At 45.5% G+C, this 22393-nt stretch overlaps 1 protein-coding gene across 2 annotated transcripts in view; it reads right to left on the reverse strand.

Moving 5' to 3' along the window:
* PPP6R2 (protein phosphatase 6 regulatory subunit 2) overlaps window positions 1-22393 on the reverse strand; it is a 92796-nt gene that overhangs the window by 9951 nt on the left and 60452 nt on the right. For both annotated transcript variants that reach the window (XM_065668150.1, XM_065668141.1), the window contains 15 exons: window positions 21727-21840; window positions 20676-20802; window positions 19881-20033; window positions 18759-18962; window positions 16651-16715; window positions 13942-14057; window positions 12620-12705; window positions 12210-12290; window positions 10707-10804; window positions 8591-8648; window positions 7428-7555; window positions 6380-6552; window positions 4379-4541; window positions 3890-3978; window positions 2740-2947 (listed from right to left, as the gene is read on the reverse strand). In XM_065668150.1, the coding sequence (XP_065524222.1) occupies window positions 2740-2947; window positions 3890-3978; window positions 4379-4541; window positions 6380-6552; window positions 7428-7555; window positions 8591-8648; window positions 10707-10804; window positions 12210-12290; window positions 12620-12705; window positions 13942-14057; window positions 16651-16715; window positions 18759-18962; window positions 19881-20033; window positions 20676-20802; window positions 21727-21840 (1863 nt within the window). The remainder of the gene's footprint in view (window positions 1-2739; window positions 2948-3889; window positions 3979-4378; window positions 4542-6379; window positions 6553-7427; window positions 7556-8590; window positions 8649-10706; window positions 10805-12209; window positions 12291-12619; window positions 12706-13941; window positions 14058-16650; window positions 16716-18758; window positions 18963-19880; window positions 20034-20675; window positions 20803-21726; window positions 21841-22393) is intronic.

The following is a 22393-nucleotide window of genomic DNA, read 5'->3' on the forward strand; positions in this document are numbered from 1 at the left end:
ACCAATCCAGGCAAGGACAAACCATTAACCTTCCAGAGTTTACATTCTGGGGTGGCACAGGCAGGCAGAGAAGCATCAGCAATTGGGAAGATGATCACAGAGGGTATTTAGATGTGTACTGAAACATCTGGAGGCATATACTGAAACATCTGGTTCTTGCATGATCCCAGTGACTGTAGAATCTAGAGTGCTTCTGGAGCTCCAAGGAGTATTAAAGATCTCCACTGTAGACTTCCGTATTGCAGGGAGGGGAGGGGAGAAAGGAGAAGGAGGATCTCCACTGTAGACTTCAGGAGGTGAAAAAAAGAGAAGGAAGAGGTGTTTCTACAGGAATTGGAATGTGGTTTGTGGAAGTGCTTGTAGAAAGTCATTAAGAACCACAGAGTCAATCCAAAACATTCTCAAACTTCCAGCATTTTTCAGGAATCATTAAGGAACACGGTAAGAAATGAATGTATTCACTACTGGTGCGCCTGTTCCAAGAGAAGGAACAGTCTGGGAGAGAAGCAGATACCAGAAAATTCCCATTCCCATCACTGTTCAAGATGGCAATTCATACACTGGGAGAAACCTGGCTACTAAACTGAGCTGGAGCAGCTGAAATCACCACCCATGGAACAGGTTTCTGTCTTCCCACAGCTTCTATTCTGATTTTTGGCTACAGTTATAGCTGTGGAAGCTACAGACACCTTTAAGTGGAGACTGTGGTTGTTTAAGTACCTACTTTCTTTGCCAAAATGGAATTAGTTTGTAGGACTGAAGTCATGCAAACCCAAGCAGGTTCTGGAAGGTTTGTCCCTGCTGAAAGTGCTCCAGAAATATCCACTTATGTAGAGAGAAAAACACAGTTGAAATGACACTGCTTGAAAGAGCAGCATAGCCACAACATCTAACTAGCCAAGCCAGAAGAAAACCCAGCTTCCTACCTGCAAGGGAATAAATGGAAGGCATAAGAACCTGCCAAGGAAGACTCACACTGCTGCTGTGCATCCAGCCAGCCACGTGTGTTATCCTACTCTACTCACACCATGCATTCAGAGCGGAAAAACATCTGGAGCTCAGTTTGTTTTAGGTACAAATGCCAATGGATTTAATTAGATCTAATTCAAGTACACTGAAAATTGGAAAGGAGATAGATGGTGCTTTTAGCACAGCAAGGAGGTAGTATTCTTATTCTCCTCTTAGATCTCTTTTGTGAAGCCAGGCTGCTTGGCCATGCCATCCCTATGTGTACAAACAAGCTCAATTTATCCAAACAGCTCTTCAGCTGCAATCCCTGCAAGCAAAGGAATCCCAGACATCTCACTCACTTCACCTATGACGAGGAAAAGGCCATCTGAGGTGGGCATCCAAAATAAAACACACTCATGTTATTAACAACTCAGTTCAGAGCTGCCAAACCAAACACACCTCTGGTTAACTGCCTCCCTCAATCAGCCGTGGTTCTGTAATCCCATTGTTTCCTGAGCCATGGCATTTTAACTCCTAATAGCTATTTGCTGGAGTGTGTGCACATGCCAAGGCCACGCTGACTAACCAACAATGTCACATAACCTAACAGGATAAGAAGTAAATAGCTGTTCCTGAGTCAGATGCACAAAACAGGGACTCCAACTAGTTAAATTACACCCTGCATACTTATAAGGAATACGAGGAAAACCCCATACATCTGCATCCAGCTCTGGAGCAACAACAAAAGAGGGAGCTGTTGGAGTGAGTCCAGAGGAGGCCATGGAGCTGCTGCAAGGGCTGGAGCAGCTCCACTCTGGAGCCAGGCTGAGAGAGCTGGGCTGGTTCAGCTTGGAGAAGAGAAGGCTCCTTGAGGGGAGACCTTAGAGCAGCTCCAGTGCCTAAAGGGGCTCCAGGAAACCTGGAGAGGGGCTTTGGACAAGGGCCTGTAGGGACAGGCCAAGGGGAATGGCTTTAACCTGCCAGAGGGGAGACTGAGATGAGCTCTTAGGCAGAAGCTCTTCCCTGTGAGGGTGCTGAGGCGCTGGCACAGGGTGCCCAGAGAAGCTGTGGCTGCCCCATCCCTGGCAGGTTAAGACCCAGGGGCTTGGAGCAACCTGCTCTGGTGGAAGGTGTCCCTGCACGTGGCAGGGGGCTGGAGATGGATCAGCTTTATGGTCCCTTCCAACACAAACCAGTCTGATTCTATGATCTTTAAACTGGGTAGTATTTCTGACTGTACACAAGTGAACCTGATGTTTAGTTTTGAAAAGTACCTTCCCCTCTCAAAACTAGAATAGGCTAGATCTGAACACAGGCAATTCCACCCAAACTGCTGCCTAGCAGGTAAAAAAATCTCAGGATTTGCTCTATCTTTTTCTGGCATTTTGCACTTTCTATCATTTACTGTCTCTAAAGTATTAACTTTGTCAATGAGAGGAAAATGACAACTTGAGTCGCTTAAATCTGCCCCTTGCAAGACCACACAGTGCTTCCAACATGCTGCACTTGCTATCACAGACACTTTGCTTGACAATCTTGTGTGATCTGACCTGGCATCTCTGCCATGAGCCTGCGCCTGTATTTCTTGTGCAGACAGACAGATGGGTGATGATCCATGACATGGCCAAGTGGCTAAAATGAGCCACACGTTTATTAAAGCAAACCCGTTGTGACAAGTAAGCTGGAAGACACCTTGCACACACGTGGAACCATAGGGTCTAAAGGGAAAAGGGATTTACTAATGCCTGGGCAGAGCAGGATGCTGGACCAGGGAAGTTCCCTTCCTACCTGGTAAAAACAGCCTTCTCGTTCTTCGCATCCATGGTCAGCTTGATGGTCTCCTGGCCTGAGCCCGTGCTGATGGTTTCCGTGATGGTGTCAGCTTTGTCCTCCTCCTCCTCGCTGTCGGAGCCCCCGGAGGAGCTGCTGTCTGAAGCCACCAGCGGCGCTTTCCTCGTGACACAGACGTTCCAAACACAGGGGGAAGCAGTGCTGACTGCAGGGAGTGAATAACCCACAGTGCACAGTGAACAAACCACAGCAGCAGCTCCCCAGGTACCACCCCAAGGAAGCACAGCAGTGTGAAGTGGGGTGCTTACAATGGCTGCATATCTGCAGATGGTGGTTTCTGTGCAGATCCCACAGCACGCAAGCTCATTTTTGGAAGTAAGAGGTAAAAATGAGTGCTCTCCACCTGCCACCTTGTGTCCGTGTTTAATACAGACATCAGAGGAGACTATTTTGATTGATGGAATAATAGGGTGGTTTGGGTTGGAAGGGACCTTAAAGATCCTCCAGTTCCAACCCCCTGCCATGGGCAGGGACACCTTCCACTAGAGCAGGTTACTTCGAACCCCATCCAACCTAGTCTCCACAGCTCCACCGGGAGAGCACACCAGCGAAGTGGGGCAGAAGAAGGCACCTTCTCCCTTCCAGTATTCTCCGACTTTCAGTTGCTACTAGACAAAAGATAAATTTAGTTCTATCAAATTCCTCTGTTAAATCTTGGTTTTCCTTGTTCAGAAGGGAGAAGGGAAAGAAATCAGACTGAAGGTCACCAAGTGGCTCACCACGAGTACCAACAGTCTAATAACTTCACAAAATCACAGAATCAACAGATTGGAAAAGACCTTTATGATCATCAAATCCAACCACAAATTTCACCCTCTGAACTTTTGGCAAATAATTTTCTAATCAAGCCTGCAGTTAAAATAGTACTTTTGAACAGATTAGAAATGAATGGTCTCTGCGATAGCAACTCTTACTAACTTAAATTTCAACCTTTTATGGCTGAACAACATCCCAACAAACATTTGGGATTTCTGAATTATTATTTCAACAGATTGATCTCTGTATAAAAGAGCCTTCAAGTAAGATACAGGGGGTGATGCTGGAGGGGAGAGCTCCCTGGCAGACTTGGTTGTATCATCTCACTTACAGTTCTTGTCTTGACTCTGCTTTGGGTTCCCTTCTGAATCATTGCTTTCTGCGTCGACGGGAGAGCTGCATCGTGGACCCGATTCTGAGCTAAAGTAGAGGGGAAAAGCCTTGAGAGTGAAGTACAGGTGTCCTGGTTGTGCTTCTGAGTAGCCCCAGCAGAAGAAACCACCAGAACTACTCTTCCTTTACATCAATACTTTTAACTTTTAAAAAGCCTGTTTATTTACTTATTTTCTACTGTTATTGTAGCAGCAATGCTGATACACAAAGTATTCCTGTATCACATGACATGATGCTAACACCAGACAGAAGCACTGGAAGGCAAAGCATGAAGCCCTGATCCAGACTAACCAGCAACATTACAAGCTAAAAAGGGTAGCAAAGGGAAGGGAAAAAGAGGTCACAGTCAATGTACCCTATCAAACCACATCTCAAGTGTTCTTTCACTCAGAAGCTGGACAGGATCGGAAGGCTCTGTGCCTCTTACCAGCAGAAGGGCTGGAAGTCTGTAAACTTTGCCCATCCTTTCTCCTCTGGTGTGGTGTTCTCCGGGGCTGCTGAATCCCACACGCTGGATCCAACATCCATGGCAACACAGGGCGTGGGGGGCTTCGAGCTGACGGGCTCAAACACCGCTGTCCAGCCAGAGCCTGCCCATGGAACCACAGACAGGAATCCCGTGACTCTTTGGGCATCCCAAAAAGATTCCAAAGTCATCCCAGAGACAAGAAACCTTCAGAATCTACAGAAGTGCCCACCTCACACATTACAATCGGCTTCAAAGTCCCTCTTCTGATAAATACTAATGTCATCCACAAGAGAGAAGCATCGATTAGGAAAAATGAATGAGCATCTTCATTCCTTGAGCCAGTGACTTTCAGCTGAACCCCAAATACCTCCATTTCCTGCCCAAACCAAGTGGCTTTCAACCATTTCAACCACCAACTATTTAGTTTCGGCAATCACAGAGAAGGAATTGATATAAGCATTAAAATGTTGATGATTACAGAAGTGGTCTTGAGCAAAACTAAGAACATACTTGGTTTTAACAGTCCCAGTCTACTCCAGAACATCTACTCCTATAAACCATGAATTTTTAGACATTTTTACTTGTGTTTTCTCAAGAAAGAGAAAGGATTGCAGAGGTCTGCTGTGCAAACTGATTTGCACATAGCAAAACTAAGAGTAGGAGAAATCCATCAAGCACTGACTCCTACATTTGCTCATAAACTGAACCAACATTTGAACCATGTCCCTAAGAAGGGTAACGAACCTGATGGACACCATCCACAGGATGATATTTGTGGTGTTTATAATGGCTCTTCCTAATAAGAACTGAAAATATATGTCACTGCCGAATGGGTTTAGAGAGCTGATTACTGGGCCTTGAGCAACCAGGTCTAGTGGGAGGTGTCCCTGCCCATGGCAGGGGTTCAGACTGGATGAGCTTTAAGGCCCCTTCCAGCTCAAACCAGTTTGGGATTCTGTGATTCTCTCCAGTCTTCCTCCAGGCATTGGAAGAACAGGCTTGCAAGATGCAAACCAAAGCTAGATCTGCAGGACAGGCAGATATGAGGAGTGTGGAGACACCTGGCAGAGTCTGCATAACCCTCTTCTAATGCAATGTAAGGAGCTAATGTCATAATCCTCCACTGATGTTCTGTTCATGAGTATGTGCACCAAAAGCACTGGTATTACTATCATATGTGTACCTGTGTGGTTCTCTTCACAGAATCACAGAATCCCAAGGGTTGGAAGGGACCTCAAAAGATCATCTAGTCCAACCCCCCGCAAGAGCAGGGTAACCTACAGTACATCACACAGGAACCTGTCCAGGCGGGCCTTGAATATCTCCAGTGTAGGAGACTCCACAACCCCCCTGGGCAACCTGTTCCAGTGCTCTGTCACTCTTACAGTAAAGAAGTTCTTCTCTTGGCACAACCGAAGCATCACTCTGCTGTTCTGAAGGAGCTGGGCAGGGCTCAATCTCACTAATGCTTCTGAGGCCAAAACCAAGGACTGGACCCTACACTCATGGAATCAATAGGGTTGGAAAAGCCCTTTAAACTCATCCCGTCCAACCATTCCCAGCACTGCCAAGGCCACCACTAACCCATGGCACTGAGGCCTCGGCTACACGGTGTGTGAGCACTTGCAGGGATGGTGACTCCAGCCCTGCCCTGGGCAGCCTCTTCCAGTGCCTGAGCACCCTTTGGGGAAGGAATTGGCCCTCAGCTCCATCTGAACCTGCCCTGGTGCAGCTTGAGGCCGTTTCCTCTTGTCCCATCCCCTGTTCCCTGGGAACAGAGCCCAGCCCCCTCCTGGCTCCATCCTCCTATCAGGCAGTTGTAGCGAGTGAAATTCCCACATCCCATCTGCACAGGTGGAATTGCAGAACAGCCACAGAAACCTGGCTGTTTCCAAACTGCTGTTATGCAGAAATGCTCCAGATCTCAGCTCAAAGGGGATAATGTCCTGAGCCATTTACCTTCAGAGGAGTCAGAGTCTTTCTGCTCAGAAGTATTATTCTTGTTGCTGCTTGATTGGGAAGGAGGCGGCTGCTGTTCCGTTTCCTCCTCTTCGGAGTCCACGCTGCCGTCGTGATCCCCATTCTCAAGATCACTTTTTGAGGAACTCTCTGAGGTCTGAGATGCCCCAAATCTAAATTGCAGAACTCAGAATTAGAAAATCCCTCCAGCAGCCAGGTCCCCCCTCACCTGCCCAAGGGAGAAAGCCCAAACACCAAGCAGACCAAGTGAGGCCTTTCAGAGGGCTCATCTCCCAAAGGACACAAAGCTCAGAGAGGTACCAGCAGATGCTCCTTGAGGTGCTCCCTCTACCATCTCTGTGTGCTATATTTGCCAAAATGCACCTGCAGAGCTAGACTGGGAAATATGTTGCAGTGATGTGTTCAGGGCTAGAGACTGGTATGAGCAAACCAGGGGAACACTGGTGTGGCATCAATTCCGTGTGTGAGCAAGACAATTATTGATGCTGGGCAAGTAGATGTTAAAGTCTTGGCCATTTTCCTGTCTCATTTGATTGCCTTTTAAGACTTAGAGAATTAACTTTATTTAATAAGTGATTGTATCAAAGGGATGAAAAACTGTAAATTATGTGCACTGGCAGAGATGCACCACAGGAGACCTCTAATTCTCATGCAAAATGTTCTTTGTTTTAACATTTTGGAAAAGAATATTCCCTCGACTACCCTCAGCCTTACCATTTTTCCAACCTCCTCTTCTCCAAATATGAGCAAGTTTTAAGTATTTCAGACTAAGGGTTGTTTTTAAGTATCTCTGATAACAGACTCAGTAACTTGGTGTTTCTGTCATTAATACATTGCCTTAAACTGAATCTTTGTTTCAATGTTCAAGACAAACCACCTCTTCCTGCAGCAGTGTGACATGGAAAGTGTTCTGGTTATGTCAGAAAAAGGCCTCTCAGCACATAAATAACAAACAATTCAGCATGCACTGAACCAAACTGTAGTTTCATAGCACTGGTGGGGGGATTGATCTTGGTTTTCACCATACCGTGTTCTTGATTTCACTTGGGTTGCATAGGTTATCTCCTTCTCCTCCCAGATATCTTCTTCCTCCTCGTTGTCGTCAAATTGTTGGATCCTCTCATTGCAGCAGGCTTCAAAGAGGGAAGCATTGGGCTGAAAGAATATTAAAACCAAAATCAAATCTCATTCATTCTTAGGAGACAGAAACAAAAACCTCAGTGATGAAGCAGCTAATGGAGCAGCATTTGGACACAACTGATACCATGAAGGTGTTTGCATTTATTTCACTTTACATCTCCGGCTGTGCAACAAGCAATGTTCAGATGTGGAAGAGTACTAATAGCTCAGTATGCTCAGGGGCAGCACACCCATGAGAGATCCAAGAAGAACCACCACAGTATCTCAGCCCATGCTGCTCCCAAAGGTGCAGAGCTTCTGCAAGCTGCTGGTCTGTGACATGGCTCCACTGGATCCTCACAGTGGCAGTCATGGTAGAAGAGGGCTGGAAACAATTACCACAAGAACACATCTGTAGACTGACAAGCTTGGAACTTGGAGAATAAAGTGATGCCACAGATGCAAATGGCCCCAACTGGACTAATCCTCAGTGCAATGTGTTTCAATGACTGCATTCTCCTTGACAGAATGACAGGAAGCTTCTGAGCAAAGCTATCCAACCTGGACAGGCTGGATCACGTGAACCTCATGAAGTTCAACAAGGCCAAGGGCAAGGCCCTGCACATAGGTCAGGGCAATCCCCAGCACAAACACAGGCTGGGGGAGATGGGATGGAGCAGCCTGAGGAGAAGGACTTGGGGTGCTGGGTGAGGAGAAGCTCCCCATGACCTGGCATCAGTGTGCACTTGAGCCCAGAACCACCCCCCCGTGTTCTGGGCTGCACCCCCAGAGCATGAGCAGCAGCTCAGGGAGGGGATTCTGCCCCTCTGCTGCGCTCTGTGGAGACCCCCCCTGCAGTCCTGATCCAGCTCTGGGGCAACAGCACAAGAAGAAAGTGGAGCTGTTGGACAAGGTCCAGAGGAGGCCACTGTGAGGGTTGGAGCAGCTCTGAGCAAGCTGCTCTAGTGGAAGGTGTCCCTGCCCATGGCAAAGGGTTGGAACTGGATCAGCTTTAAGGTCCCTTCCAACCCAAAATAATGTACCAAATCTTACTCCTTTCAAGTGACTCACACTGTCATCATCTGCATCGATGTTGAAGTTTATCTCTGCAATCCTGTCAAAGGGAGCACTGCAAAAAGAAAAGAAAGAAGTGTCAGTGATGGCATGGAGTGACAAAGCACTTCTGCACGCCCAGCAAGGAAACAGAGATGCTCTCTATGACTGCTCAGTGCCCCACATTTGCTCCCTGAATGTTCACTTCTGTGTTATGTGCAACAGTACAACCTGCTCTAGTGGAAGGTGTCCCTGCTTGTGGCAAGGGCTTGGAACCAGAGGAGCTTTAAGGTCCCTTCCAACCCAAAACAGGCTGTGACTCTATGATCCCACCACAAGAACAGCAGAGGGTGCTGCAGGCCAAAAAGCTCCAACCTCAGAAGCACAGCTTAGGTCCCTGCAGTACTTCTTCACCATATCAATGGATCTCTTAAGTTTGGGCAGTATCATTTTCTTTCAAAGAAGGCTGTTTGCTAGCAAAAATATTGTCATGCAAATCCCCAGGTCACTGAAACACGATTAATGCTTCTTAAAATACTCAAATTCGTATCTGCTGCAGTTTTCAACAGCAGGAAAACAGACAACAGGAGCACCTTCAATACCAGGACTGTTCTGTAGTATTGTCTCTTTTTCTAATCATAAATACAGAGAGAATATCCCAGTTACAGATGTTAATGAGATTCTCCTTCATTTTATAAGGACATAAGATGCTTTTAGCTCTTCACTTAATTCTTTCCCTCTACCTATACATATACAAGTTCAGTATTTGCTGTTATCTAACAGAAGTGAAAAGTGTATTTTACTTTTTAACATGTGTAGAACTAAGTATGTAATCCAAGTTCAAATGAACTCTTATTCTAGTCTTGATCTTTGTGGCCTTATTAAAGTTATGATATCCACAGGGCTCACTAAAAGCCCAGACAGGAAAGCTGGACTCCAAAACCTTTCTCCATGACAGAATACAGTTGCCAACTACTTGGCAAACACCTTAATAGAGTTCCTGGGGCTCTGAGGATCTCATGACTCTACTTTGATTCATGCTTGAAAGCAGCTCTGCAGCAGCCAAGCTATTTCCACATTGTCATTGCATTTAAGGTATTTCATGGCACCCAGAAGATGCTAAATATAGGGTCTAAGCAGAACCACCAAAAGAATCCTCAGTAAATCACATCTGGAGCAGCCAAGCAGTTGGAGCTATGCCCAGAGCTTGCTGGGCAAAGAGCTTCCAGCTCCTGCCCAGATTCCAGGGCACTGGGATTCTGTGGCTCTTTGCAGAGCAGCCCCACCATTTACTGGCCAGTGTCAGCTCCAGGATGGTGTCAGCAGGCTCTGCCTTGACGCCCCAATGACAAATAGTTCCTCTGACTGAGAGAAACATTGCCACAAGGTGACAGTGAACAGGCAAAGCTGAGAAGCAAGGGAACACGCTGGGTGTCCTCCAGAATCACTCTCCTGACAGTCACTATGGACTAAATGGTTACAGTCCCTGAACCATTATGGACAAATAGGATAATTCAGGGCCGGTAATTCCCTTAAGTACAGTTTTTGAGGTGAGAAGATGAGCTGCAGTTTTCATTAATTAATTCCATTAATTCTTCTCTAAAAGCAGCACAAATTCCAAACACTGGGTTCAGCAAGTCATGTAACATTAAATCCATCTCTATTTGCCTTCTTTGAACGGTTATTTGCTCCTGCCTTATTTACATTTCCTTTTCCATAAGAGCAAATAGCTAATGTTTTCTGTGGACTTCACGAAAACATTCTTCTTCCTCCTCTTAATTTCAATAAGGCCTTAATGCCACTGGTGAATATCTGTAGAACTGCCGGGACTTTGCTCTAATGCTTTGCTTTCTGTGCAGTTACATTTATTCTAGAATAGGGCTGGGTAATAGCTTCATGTTTTATTTAAAAGGTTTCTCTACAAAATGAAGAAGTGCTTTTCCCTGGTTCTACAAGTGGTGGACTCCTATAAACAGAAAACCATTAGATGTTCTCCAAGCCATTGATCAGTCTGTTTCAAACCAAAGGAGGTAAAGAGTGAGGTTCCTTTTCCAACCTGAACCAGAAGAAGCAAGATTAGAGGCAAAGAGGTCTAAATGCTCAATATAAACCTCCTGAAGTTTTCTAAACGTACTTGATATTATCATCCTGGTCTGCAAACTCCTCATCGTTGAAGCCGAACTGATCCACGAAGTTCGCTGTCATCTGCTGGATCTGGTACTCAGAGAAGGCCTGAGCAAGGGAACCGAAAAGAGCCTTCATTAAGGTGGCCAAAGACATGCAACTAAACTGGTTGAAAACATGTATTTTAGAAAAGCATTAATATCACAGCAAACTGGTGAACTCTGAGGAATCATCTGCTCCAACCCCCTTTCTCAAAGCAGGACCAAACAGCAAGCCCTGAAGAGATGTTTCTCTGATCTGCTCTTAGCTTCTTCCAAAGAGGCTTATGGAATTTTCCTAGGGAACCATTTGTTGGCTCTATTATTCTACTAGAATGTTGTATTAGTGGTTTTTACTTGTTTTCCCCTGCTGCAGTATGAAGTTTACCTTGCTGCTACTTAAACCCACCATAGACATCAAGAAGGCACTTTTCTTCTAAATTCCTCTTCCTTGTAGGATGGATGAGGCACATGTCTCTATATAATTTTATCTTCCCTTGACCAAGTGGACCAAACTCAACTTTACTTCCCATGTCATATTCCACACCCCTGATCACTCTCATTACCATCCTCTAGGTTACTTTTTGCTAATACAGATCACTTATGAAAGTCACTGCCTCCAACTGGACATTCAACGAGGAGAACAGGAAATTACTTCACATGTCCTTGAAACAATACCCCCCGAATACCATCATGCTTGGTTTCCCATAGCAGCTTTGCTCTTCTATTTTTCAGCTTGCACCCCAGGAACTTGCACCTCCATCCCTGGCAGTGTTCAAGGCCAGGTTGGACACAGAGGCTTGGAGCAACCTGCTCTAGTGGAAGGTGTCCCTGCCCGTGGCAAGTGGCTGGAACTGGAGGAGCTTTAACGTCCCTTCCAACACAAACCATTCCAGGATTCATTTAAATCTATGAAGATAGGCTGAGAAAGTTGGGGCTGTTCAGCCTGGAGAAGAGAAGGCTGCGTGGAGACCTCATGGCAGCCTTCCAGTATCTGAAGGGGGCCTATAGGGATGCTGGGGAGGGACTCTTCGTTAGGGACTGTAGTGACAGGACAAGGGGTAACAGGTTGAAACTTAAACAGGGGAAGTTTAGATTGGCTATAAGGAGGAAGTTCTTTACTGTAAGGGTGGTGAGGCACTGGAATGGGTTGCCCAGGGAAGCTGTGAATGCTTCATCCCTGGCGGTGTTCAAGGCCAGGATGGACAGAGCCTTGGGTGACATGGTTTAGTGTGAGGTGTCCCTGCCCATGGCAGGGGGCTTGGTACTAGATGATCTTAGGGTCCTTTCCAACCCTAACTGTTCTACGATTTCTAGTTGGAGGGTAGACCATGTAAGCAGCTACACTGGAAAAACATGGAAGAGCTGAACACACTAACAGTGGAATTTAGGAACGGCTCTATGCTGGGGCAGATTAAGGGCAAGCTAGAGAAGGAAGCTCCCCAGGAACACTGAAGAACATGCTATCAACACACCTGTTGGAGAGAAAGTTCATTGGGAAAAGCACTCTCAATGTCTTCATCCTCACTGGAGGAGTGCAGATGGTGAGTGCTCACCTGAGGGAAGTACAGAAAAATCAGCACAAGTGAAAGCTAAAAAGCTCAAAGCCTTTTGTTCCACACATACAATCATTTACCATGGTGCTCAGAAGGCAAAAACCACCCCAGTGACTAACACAGAAACATGGACAAGAGTTTACCAACATGTATCAGAGCTCCTGCTTCAAGAACTATTATGGAACATGTTTTCTGCAAACACTCAGCCCTTGTAAGCCTTTTTCGTAAAAGCAAGGAAAAGAACAAAAAACCCCTAGTAATATCACTTCTTCTTAGCTAAGGAAAGCCTAGAAGGTAATGGGCCCATCTGAAATCTGCACTGTTCTCACCAAATCCACTGTATTCCTCCTGTTGGTTTCCGTCAGTGTCTCCTCTACAAAGCTCTCCCATCTCCCTCTGCAATCCTCAGGTAGCTCTGCAAGAAAAAGGGCACCACAGGGTTTAGCACAACTCACAGAGAAGTATCAAGCCAGTCGCTCTGCCCCACCGGTTAACTGGGAGCTGCTGAGCAAACACATATCCCTGCACATGAGCTAAGCAATGAACTGTGTAAGCGCTCTGCAAAGTGAATTACATTTTAATTGTGATCTCCTAAAAATGGTAAATTCTGCTGAGAAGGGAACATCTTCTGTTAGGCCAAGCAGTAGGATATCACTGATCTGAACATCTTAACTCACTTGTGGAATTACAGTGCAGTAAAGATACAAAACTCCTGCTCCTGAGTATAGGAGTAATATACGGAATAGCCCTTCAGTCAACCAGGCCAGCTTCCATCCTCTTATCCACCCTGTCTACTCACTGGGGCACGCAGCATGTATAAAAGGGAAAGCCTTGGTGCTGTGCAAGCTCAGTGAGAGCTAAACCAGTGGGGTGTGATCAGCATCATTAATCACAAATCCCAAACACAGCACTGCATGGTTGCTATGAATAAAGTTGTCTTCATCCCCCCAGGCCCAGTGCAGTGAAACAAGGGAGGGAAATCACCAGGACCTGTGATATTTTCAGTCTTTATTGAAATCTTTGTAACTTCTCCATTTTCATGTAGATCTGACATCATATTAAGTTACTGTCTTACAGTGTCTTACCACTGGAGATGTCTGACAGAAGCCAAAAATGGAAACTCATCGTTTCCCTGAATAGATGCAGATGGAAAATCTGATTTCCTCTCATAGGAAAATGTCAGATAAATCTAGTTCTCCAAATAAATCCAATGAAGATGGGATGGACAAAGCTTGGCAAGGTATCTGACAAAGCAGATACATCTCTGTGACACATCATTTACTGTGTCTCTTCCTCTCAGACAGATATGAGAATAAAAAAGTATAGAAACACCACTCTAGAATGCTGTAAAGAAGCACCACAAATGTACACAGAAATCAGGAAGGAAAGCAGCATTCTGTCCTTCAGTTACCTTTAGTCTCTGGTTGCAGAAAACCAAGCTCCAACAATTTCAACCTAACTGTATGAAAATAAAGAGCAACCAAGTTTGGTCTCGACAGTTGTTTAAGTTATGGGAAATTGTGATGTTCAACTGGAAATCCTTTTCATTATAGAAGGACTCATCATGAAATACATGCAATAGTCTTTCCAAAGGCCTACAAGGGTTATTGAAGCAAGGGGGGGAGGAAGGAGTAGAGAAAGGTGCACAAACCTTTAATGAACTCGCTGATCTGAGTCTGCATGGGGCCCTTCTCCATATTCTGCACCACAGCATTGGCTATCCGGGTGAGGTGGCCCATGTTGCCTCTCCTCATCCCACCTTCTGCCCTGAAAAAGGAAACAACCATTAGCAAAAGAACCAGGCACAGGAGCCCCAGGGTCAGATCCAAACCCATTTCCATCAGCCAGACACGCTATGAGCTCCCCACTGCTACAAGGGTCTGGCACATGCAGGGGCTGCTGCAGGCAGGGTCCCTATGGAAGATGCAACAGTGAAGTGGAATATTCCTGCTCATGCAGGATGAGCCTTTCCAGAACAAACCAAACTGTCTGCACCTTCCATGTACTGAGAGGAAAGGGATCATTTATCTAGTTCAGGATACGCTGGGTAAAATATAAGCCAGTCACAAAGAGGAAGCGAAGTGGGTACACTGGAAGAACACTGCAGATAGAAATTATCTGATTATAATTTCCGCTAAAGAAAACTCTCAGCAGTAGGAATTTACATCATTACTAAGAAAAAGGCTTTAGTTTTACTTGCAATTGAAGTATTAAGCAGATGAATTCAAGAGAACAAAAGACATTAATCCACAACCATTAGATATCCCCCTTACAAAACAAACCTAAGAAGCCAGCACTAAATCCGAGCAGTCTCTGAGTCACTTTTCTTTGAATCTTTACTGGTTCTAGCAGAACAGCAATATAAAAACCAGGGGATGAAGAGCCTGGAATAAATCTGCTTTCCACGATGTCCAAAGAAGGACTGAGATTTGGAAGGAAAACCTAAACCCAGTGGCAGATTCCTGGTAAGAAATTTCACAGCACTGTGTTTAGAAACAGCATTTCTACCTTTACACTGGTGCTGAAAAGAAGCTGAGACAAGACCCTGGTTTACTGTAATATTATGAATAGCTTTAACTATTAAAGATTGAGATGAGCTCTTAGGCAGAAGCTCTTCCCTGTGAGGGTGCTGAGGCGCTGGCACAGGGTGCCCAGAGAAGCTGTGGCTGCCCCATCCCTGGCAGTGTTCAAGGCCAGGTTGGACACAGGGGCTTGGAGTAACCTGCTCTGGTGGAAGGTGTCCCTGCCTACGGCAGGGGGTTGGAACTGGATGAGCCTTAACATCACTTTCAACAGAAACTGTCATTCTATGTTTCTAGACATTAAAGAATCCCAAATCCTAAAGTCAGATTCAGAAATGAAAGTTTCTTGGCGTAGCACCAGGACCATGCAAGGCTGACTCAAGCCACCCCAAACAAAACTGGTGGGTCAGAATCCAACTAAGCAGAAAAAACCCCCTTAGAAACAGGGTGACAACAAATTTCCACCTCACTTTAGGACATCTCCAGCTGTAAAACAAAGGATTCTGTCCTAGATGCCAGCAGAGACAATGCATAAGAAAGTGTGCTGCAGCAAAAGGATGTGTCTGCAAACTCACACTGATGGCCATACCTACTTCATTTTCAATTCTAATTACCTAGACTCATCAAATGCTCTGTAATAAAAGAACTATGTGGGTTACCTTGAAGTTAAATGCTAGTAGTTACAAAATCCATCAAGAACACATGGAATAACTAAGAGAACCCAAGAAGAATCCAATGTTCCAACAGGAAAAAACATTACCACCATTCTTGCTGATGATTACTAAGATAACTCCCAATATCTCCATTTGGAATCTCTGCCCCTGGGGCTCCCAGTGCCTCACTCCATCTCCTCACTGAGTGCATCAACCATCTCCAGTTAAGCTCAAGTTTCTTAAAGCACATCATCTGAGATACCTCTTTTAAGGCAGTATTCTTTTCTGGCCATTAAAATTCCTTCCAGTGTGGTGACTGGAACTGCCTGGCATGAAACATGGATGAGCTCTAGCTCCTATCTAATTTAATTAGGAAAACTCTTAAGCAGCAACCACAGATGTTTTTGTTACCTATGAAACTGTGCACAATTAGAGTTGTGCAATGAAACTATCAGTGCCATTTGTTAGCAGCAGCCCAAGGGGGTGCAAGAGGTAAAAACAAACCAAAAAACCTCAACCAAATCAAACTAAACCCAAAAAAAGTCAAACCCAAACCCACCAATTACGGTTTCACAGTGACCCTACAGTAATTACAGTGGGACTACAAAGCACTGTGAAGCCATAAAGAGCTCAAAATAGCAAGGGAGGACCAAAACATTCAGATGGACAAAGGAGAAGCCTGGATAAAATGTTCACTTCTGTATGTTTTATGGTTTTTTTAATGATTTAGTTCTTACAATCACCGCAGTCAGAATGAAATCTAAGTGGTTCACAGAACTGTAATATTAACTTGGGGCAAATCGGGGACAAAAATACTTTCCCACCTCTGCTTCCACAGAGTTGCTCACTGGGGAGAATATAATAGTGCATTTAAACAAAAAGCAAAGCTAATATGCAGTGTAATATCCTGAGAAAGCGAGAAAGCAGCACATCGTGTCTGGGGTGAGATGTTACAGACATTAAATAAATCAAATCACACTTTCACACTATATGTCTGCTGGTGAATTTAAAATATCACCTATTTCCAAATCACTTATACAAATAAATAAACCTCATCTCAAATCACAATCACAGCCCAAATCATTACAGACACTACTGATTTACCCAAATAATTAGAAGACTATTTTAAGGTATTATTCTAAACCTGCATCCCCAGGACAAAAGCCTCTGTTCCCAAATCCTTACTGTATTTTGTCATTGGCTTCCCAGGCATCCAATATCCTTTGCACAAGGCAGCATTTCTGGAACAGCTGGAGGGGAAAACAAAGAGATAGGAAGAAAACTTCAAACGTTTGCCAAAGGGAGACTCAGGCCTCAGAAGTCTGCACTGAACTAGAGTTACTTTTTGTTCAGTCCTTCACTCTACTGAACAAGCACTTCGAGTTCAGCACTTCCCTTTCCCAAGAGCTCAAGTTTCTTCTTTCTCAGGCAATCCAGGGCAAGCAGCAATACCTATAAATGTCTTCAGCCTGCTGCTCTGGGGCTTCACTGAGCAGTCATGAGGACATTGTTGTCATTTACAACATAACAACAGCAAGATTTCACCATTAGGGCCTCTATGCAGAAGTTATAACGTAGTTACTCACTTGTAGTTCCTTTTCTTGGGGTCTTATATGCAGTTTATATGCATTTTTACTAAAATATTAAGTAAAAAATGGAATCACAATCCCGTTAAAGGAGATGGGTGGTATGCTTATTTTGTTAATTGGATGCTAAAACCAGATCTACAAAAGCAAATACACTTCCATCTAGATCTGACAGAACTTCTTCATCAGGGACTGTAGCGACAAGACAAGGGGTAATGGGTTCAAACAGAAAGAGGGAAAGTTCAGGTTGGAGACAGAATCCTAGAATCATAGAATAGTTAGGCCTGGAAAGGACCTCAAGATCATAGAATCATAGAATCATAGAATAGTTAGGGTTGGAAAGGACCTCAAGATCATCTAGTTCCAACCCCCCTGCCATGGGCAGGGACACCTCACACTAAACCATGCCACCCAAGGCTCTGTCCAACCTGGCCTTGAACACCGCCAGGGGTGGAGCATTCACAGCTTCCCTGGGCAACCCATTCCAGTGCCTCACCACCCTAACAGGAAAGAATTTCCTCCTTATATCCAATCTAAACTTCCCCTGTTTAAGTTTGAACCCATTATCCCTTGTCCTGTCACTACAATCACTAATGAAGAGTCCCTCCCCAGCATCCTTATAGGCCCCCTTCAGATACTGGAAGGCTGCTATGAGGTTCCCACGCAGCCTTCTCTTCTCCAGGCTGAACAGCCCCAACTTCCTCAGCCTGTCTTCATATGGGAGGTGCTCCAGTCCCCTGATCATCCTCGTGGCCCTCCTCTGGACTTGTTCCAGCAGTTCCATGTCCTTTTTATGTTGAGGACACCAGAACTGCACACAATACTCCAGGTGAGGTCTCACAAGAGCAGAGTAGAGGGGCAGGATCACCTCCTTCGACCTGTTGGTCACACTCCTTTTGATGCAGCCCAGGATACGGTTGGCTTTCTGGGCTGCGAGCGCACACTGAATCCGGCTCATGTTCATTTTCTCCTTGACCAGCATCCCCAAGTCCTTCTCTATAGGGCTGCTCTGAATCTCTTCTTTGCCCCACCTGTAGCTGTGCCTGGGATTGCTCTGACCCAGGTGTAGGACCTTGCACTTGTCATGGTTGAACTTCATAAGGTTGGCATCAGCCCACCTCACAAGCGTGCCAAGGTCCCTCTGGATGGCATCCCTTCCCTGCAGCGTATCAACCGGACCACACAGCTTGGTGTCATTGGCAAACTTGCTGAGGGCGCACTCAATCCCACTGTCCATGTCACCAACAAAGATGTTGAACAAGACTGGTCCCAACTTCGATTCTTGAGGGATGCCACTCGTTACTAGTCTCCAGCCGGACATTGAGCCATTGACCACAATTCTTTGCATGCAGCCATCCAGCCAGTTCTTTATCCACGAAGCATAAGGCAGAAGTTCTTCCCTGTGAGGGTGCTGAGGCGCTGGCACAGGGTGCCCAGAGAAGCTGTGGCTGCCCCATCCCTGGCAGTGTTCAAGGCCAGGTTGGACAGGACTTGGAGCAACCTGCTCTGGTGGAAGGTGTCCCTGCCTGTGGCAGGCGGTTGGAAATGGATGAGCTTAAGGTCCTTTCCAACCCAAACCATTCTACGATCCTATGATTTTATGATCTCTAGACCATAAATAACCTCCACACTCCTGAAAGGTTCATCACACCAAGTGAAGACTGACTCAATCGGTCTGCATTCCTCAGGGGACGCAATCAGACTTACATGAGTGACCATGATATTCTCCGTGTTTTCTGGAGTCTCTGTGTTCTCTGTGGCCATGTTTCCATTCAGCACCTCTTCTTTACTTTCTAGGTCATTAGTAGTAGTAGTTTTTCCCTCTTGGGCAGAGTGGGAGAGAATAGCTGCTATGGACAATTCCACTTGGAAATGCAAAAAGTTATTCCATGTGTATTTAAAAAATAAGTCCTGGAAACAAAGGAGAGACAAATTAACTTCTAGATACATCTTCCCATTTTTAACAACCAAAGGATACTAGAACATTGCCCAGCTAGTTGCTCAATCAGCAACTCCACTAAACAGTGTTACTTATGTGTCTCAGTATCCACTTGTAGCTGGATGTGCTCCATTTGCTCTGCTGCAACACACACCTTCCATTAAACCAACCACTAGATACTAATATATGCTAATATAATTTAGTTATAACAAATAATTTAGCCAGGCTGGATGGGGCAGGGCTTTAACCTCCCAGAGGGGAGACTGAGATGAGCTCTTAGGCAGAAGCTCTTCCCTGTGAGGGTGCTGAGGCACTGGCACAGGGTGCCCAGAGAAGCTGTGGCTGCCCCATCCCTGGCAGTGTTCAAGGCCAGGTTGGACACAGGGGCTTGGAGCAACCTGCTCTGGTGGAAGGTGTCCCTGTCCGTAGCAGGGGGCTGGAACTGGAGGAGCTTTAAGGTCCCTTCAACACAAACCAGTCTGGGATTCTATGAATTTCTAAGTATGAAAATAACTTCCTGATAGCCCACCCAGGTTCTACTGGCAGTGTTCAGAACATGTCCCTGCTCACATATAGAGAAAGCTGATCTCTCAGTATGATGAGAGTTGATACGCACAAGGTACTCAAGCTTTCCCAGTAACCAGCCTGTTTTGCATACACACTACTACAACAATAAATTCAAAGCATGGGGTTCAGTTCACAACACAAGTATCTGTATTTGTATTACAAAAGCTGCTGAGGATGATGCTTCTCTTTCAGGAGATTAGAAAAATGACAGACACTGGCACACATGAAACAAACTGCACTGAACAGATGAAAGAAGAGCAGAAGTGTTCCCAGTTCAAAGTTATTTCCTCTCCCCACTCCCCATGTCTCAGTGTGTTACTCACAAGTAATAAATTCATGGTACTGAGTCTGCATAGTTCCTGATTAATACTGGGAGTGTTTGTGTGAAGCAGAGCAGCTATTAGACGAGATCCATGAAGACGAGCGTTCCCCAGTGGCTCCTCCAGGACTCCAATTGTAGTCAGGATTGCTGCTTTCTGTCAGAGAAACACATCATGAGCACCTCAGTCAGGACCAGCATCTACTCCCATGCACACAAACAGTGACCTGACCAAACACAGCTACTTCATTTCATAACTCTCCTCTGCAGGTAAGGCTAAACCAGTCCTGAGAAGGACTTGGGGTGTTTGGTGAGCAGAAGCTCCCCATGACCGGGCTCCAGTGTGCACTTGAGCCCAGAACTACCCCATGTTCTGGGCTGCATCCCCAGAGTGTGAGCAGCAGCTCAGGGAGGGGATTCTCCCCCTTTGCTGTATGAAGGGGAGACCTTACAGTAGGTCCCAGTGCCTAAAGGGGCTGCAGGAAACCTGGAGAGGAGCTTTGGACAAGGGCCTGTAGGCACAGGACAAGGGGAATGGCTTTAACCTGCCAGAGGGGAGACTGAGATGAGCTCTTAAGCAGAAGCTCTTCCCTGTGAGGGTGTTGAGGCGCTGGCACAGAGAAGCTGTGGCTGCCCCATCCCTGGCAGTGTTCAAGGCCAGGTTGGACACAGGGGCTTGGAGCAACCTGCTCTGGTGGAAGGTGTCCCTGCCCATGGCAGGGGGTTGGAACTGGATGATCTGAAGGTCCCTTCCAACACAAACCATTCCATGCTCCTGAGGAAGGAGGATATGTTCTACCTTGGGAGGATTGAGCAGCAGCTGGTGGAAATCCTTCAGCCGTGGTTCAATACCATGTAAGATGCTGCTATTGACAGTGTAAGACCTTTCAAATCCCTGAGTGTATGAGTCCATCAGTCCTTCCACTCTGTAAAGAAAAGCACAATGGTTAAGATCTGACAATATCTTAGGATGGTTCCCAGGCAAACTGCCTGTGATGGTCATCTTCTCTTCAAAAATAACCATAAAGACAAAGGACTGTAATTTCCAGATACTGAATATATTGCCATAACTATATTATATTAATATATCATTTACAAAACGCTATTCCCATAATCAAATCTGTGAATGAGCTGAGTGGGAAGACAGGGACTAACCCATCTGCAGAGCTGACAAAGACACATTCTCAAAGGGCTTTCTGGGTTTTAAAGCTTCCCTAACATTGCTGCCCAAACATTCTCTGCCCAGAGAAGTTGTGGCTGCCCCATCCCTGGCAGTGTTCAAGGCCAGGCTGGACAGAGCCTTGGGCGACACGGTCTAGTGTGAGGCACCTCTGCCCATAGCAGGAAGTTGGAACTGGATGAGCTTAAGGTCCTTTCCAACCCAAACTGTTCCAGGATTCTATGAAAATGGACATTTTTCACGTCTCACTCTCTCCCAAGAATTCCTTTTTGCCTTTCCCCCCTCTCCATAAAAAGAAACAAAATTGAATATAATTTTAAAAACCAAATTTAAAACTATACATCATATATGTAGCTATATACGCACACATCATCACACAGATTATGCACAGGGTATCACTGCCTCCTTCACTGCTCTAAGATCTCTGATATTACAGACAAGACTTTGGTCTACACGTGCAGAACTCGAGGAGCCCAGACAAGAACTAGTTGCCAACTGCTCCAACTGCCATGAGCTACAGCTACTGTATCAGAACAACCAAACAGCTTTTTCTGCACTCAGTTCCAGTAAGCACTTCTCACTAGGCCATGAAAATTCCCTTTTTTGACTAAATAAAGCTAGATTTGAGTTCCTGAAATCATTCCTGCAAGAGAAGCCAGTGCTGACTTACCCAGAGCGCCTTGTTTCCAGCAATGTCAGAAGAACTTGTGTGCCATTCACTATGCAATTTTCAGTCTGTTCTCCATCAAACATATTCTTCAGGAGTTGCTCCACACATTCCTGCCTATTGAGCAACACACAGCCGTGAGCAGGGTAAGAATTAGAAGCATTTGGCAGTTGCTTTAATCACTAAATATCCAATTCTCGGTTTTCTGGAGGAAAAGGCTGCAAATTCTGCTTTCTTTGAGACAGAATAAAGACATTCCTCTCTGCAGTCTCAGATACAAGTTCTACACCATGTTTCCCAACTTGGTTGCTCATCACTATGGCAAGACCTGGTTACAACCACCTAGACTCCGCACCGAGATGTTGTTCTCCCTTATCAATAGGACAGAACTCTTACTCACAACCAAGTGTTAACTTTAATTTACGAAGGACAATACGGAGCTATTAGCTAAAATTATCCATCAGGCTCGCAGAAAAAAGACATCAAACAGTCCAAGTTGACCCTTACTCTTCACCAGTGGCACAGTAAGATCCAGGACCTGGAATCAGAGGCCAACCAATGCAAACTGTATGAAATACGCACATTTTTAGTAGCTTTAGCTATTATCCCCTTGAAATATTTTACTGAATTCACCATCTCTTTGAGCCCTCAAACCAAGATAAGATGCATT

This window comes from Lathamus discolor, chromosome 1 (genome assembly GCF_037157495.1).
Source record: "Lathamus discolor isolate bLatDis1 chromosome 1, bLatDis1.hap1, whole genome shotgun sequence".
Classification (NCBI taxonomy): Eukaryota; Metazoa; Chordata; class Aves; order Psittaciformes; family Psittacidae; genus Lathamus; species Lathamus discolor.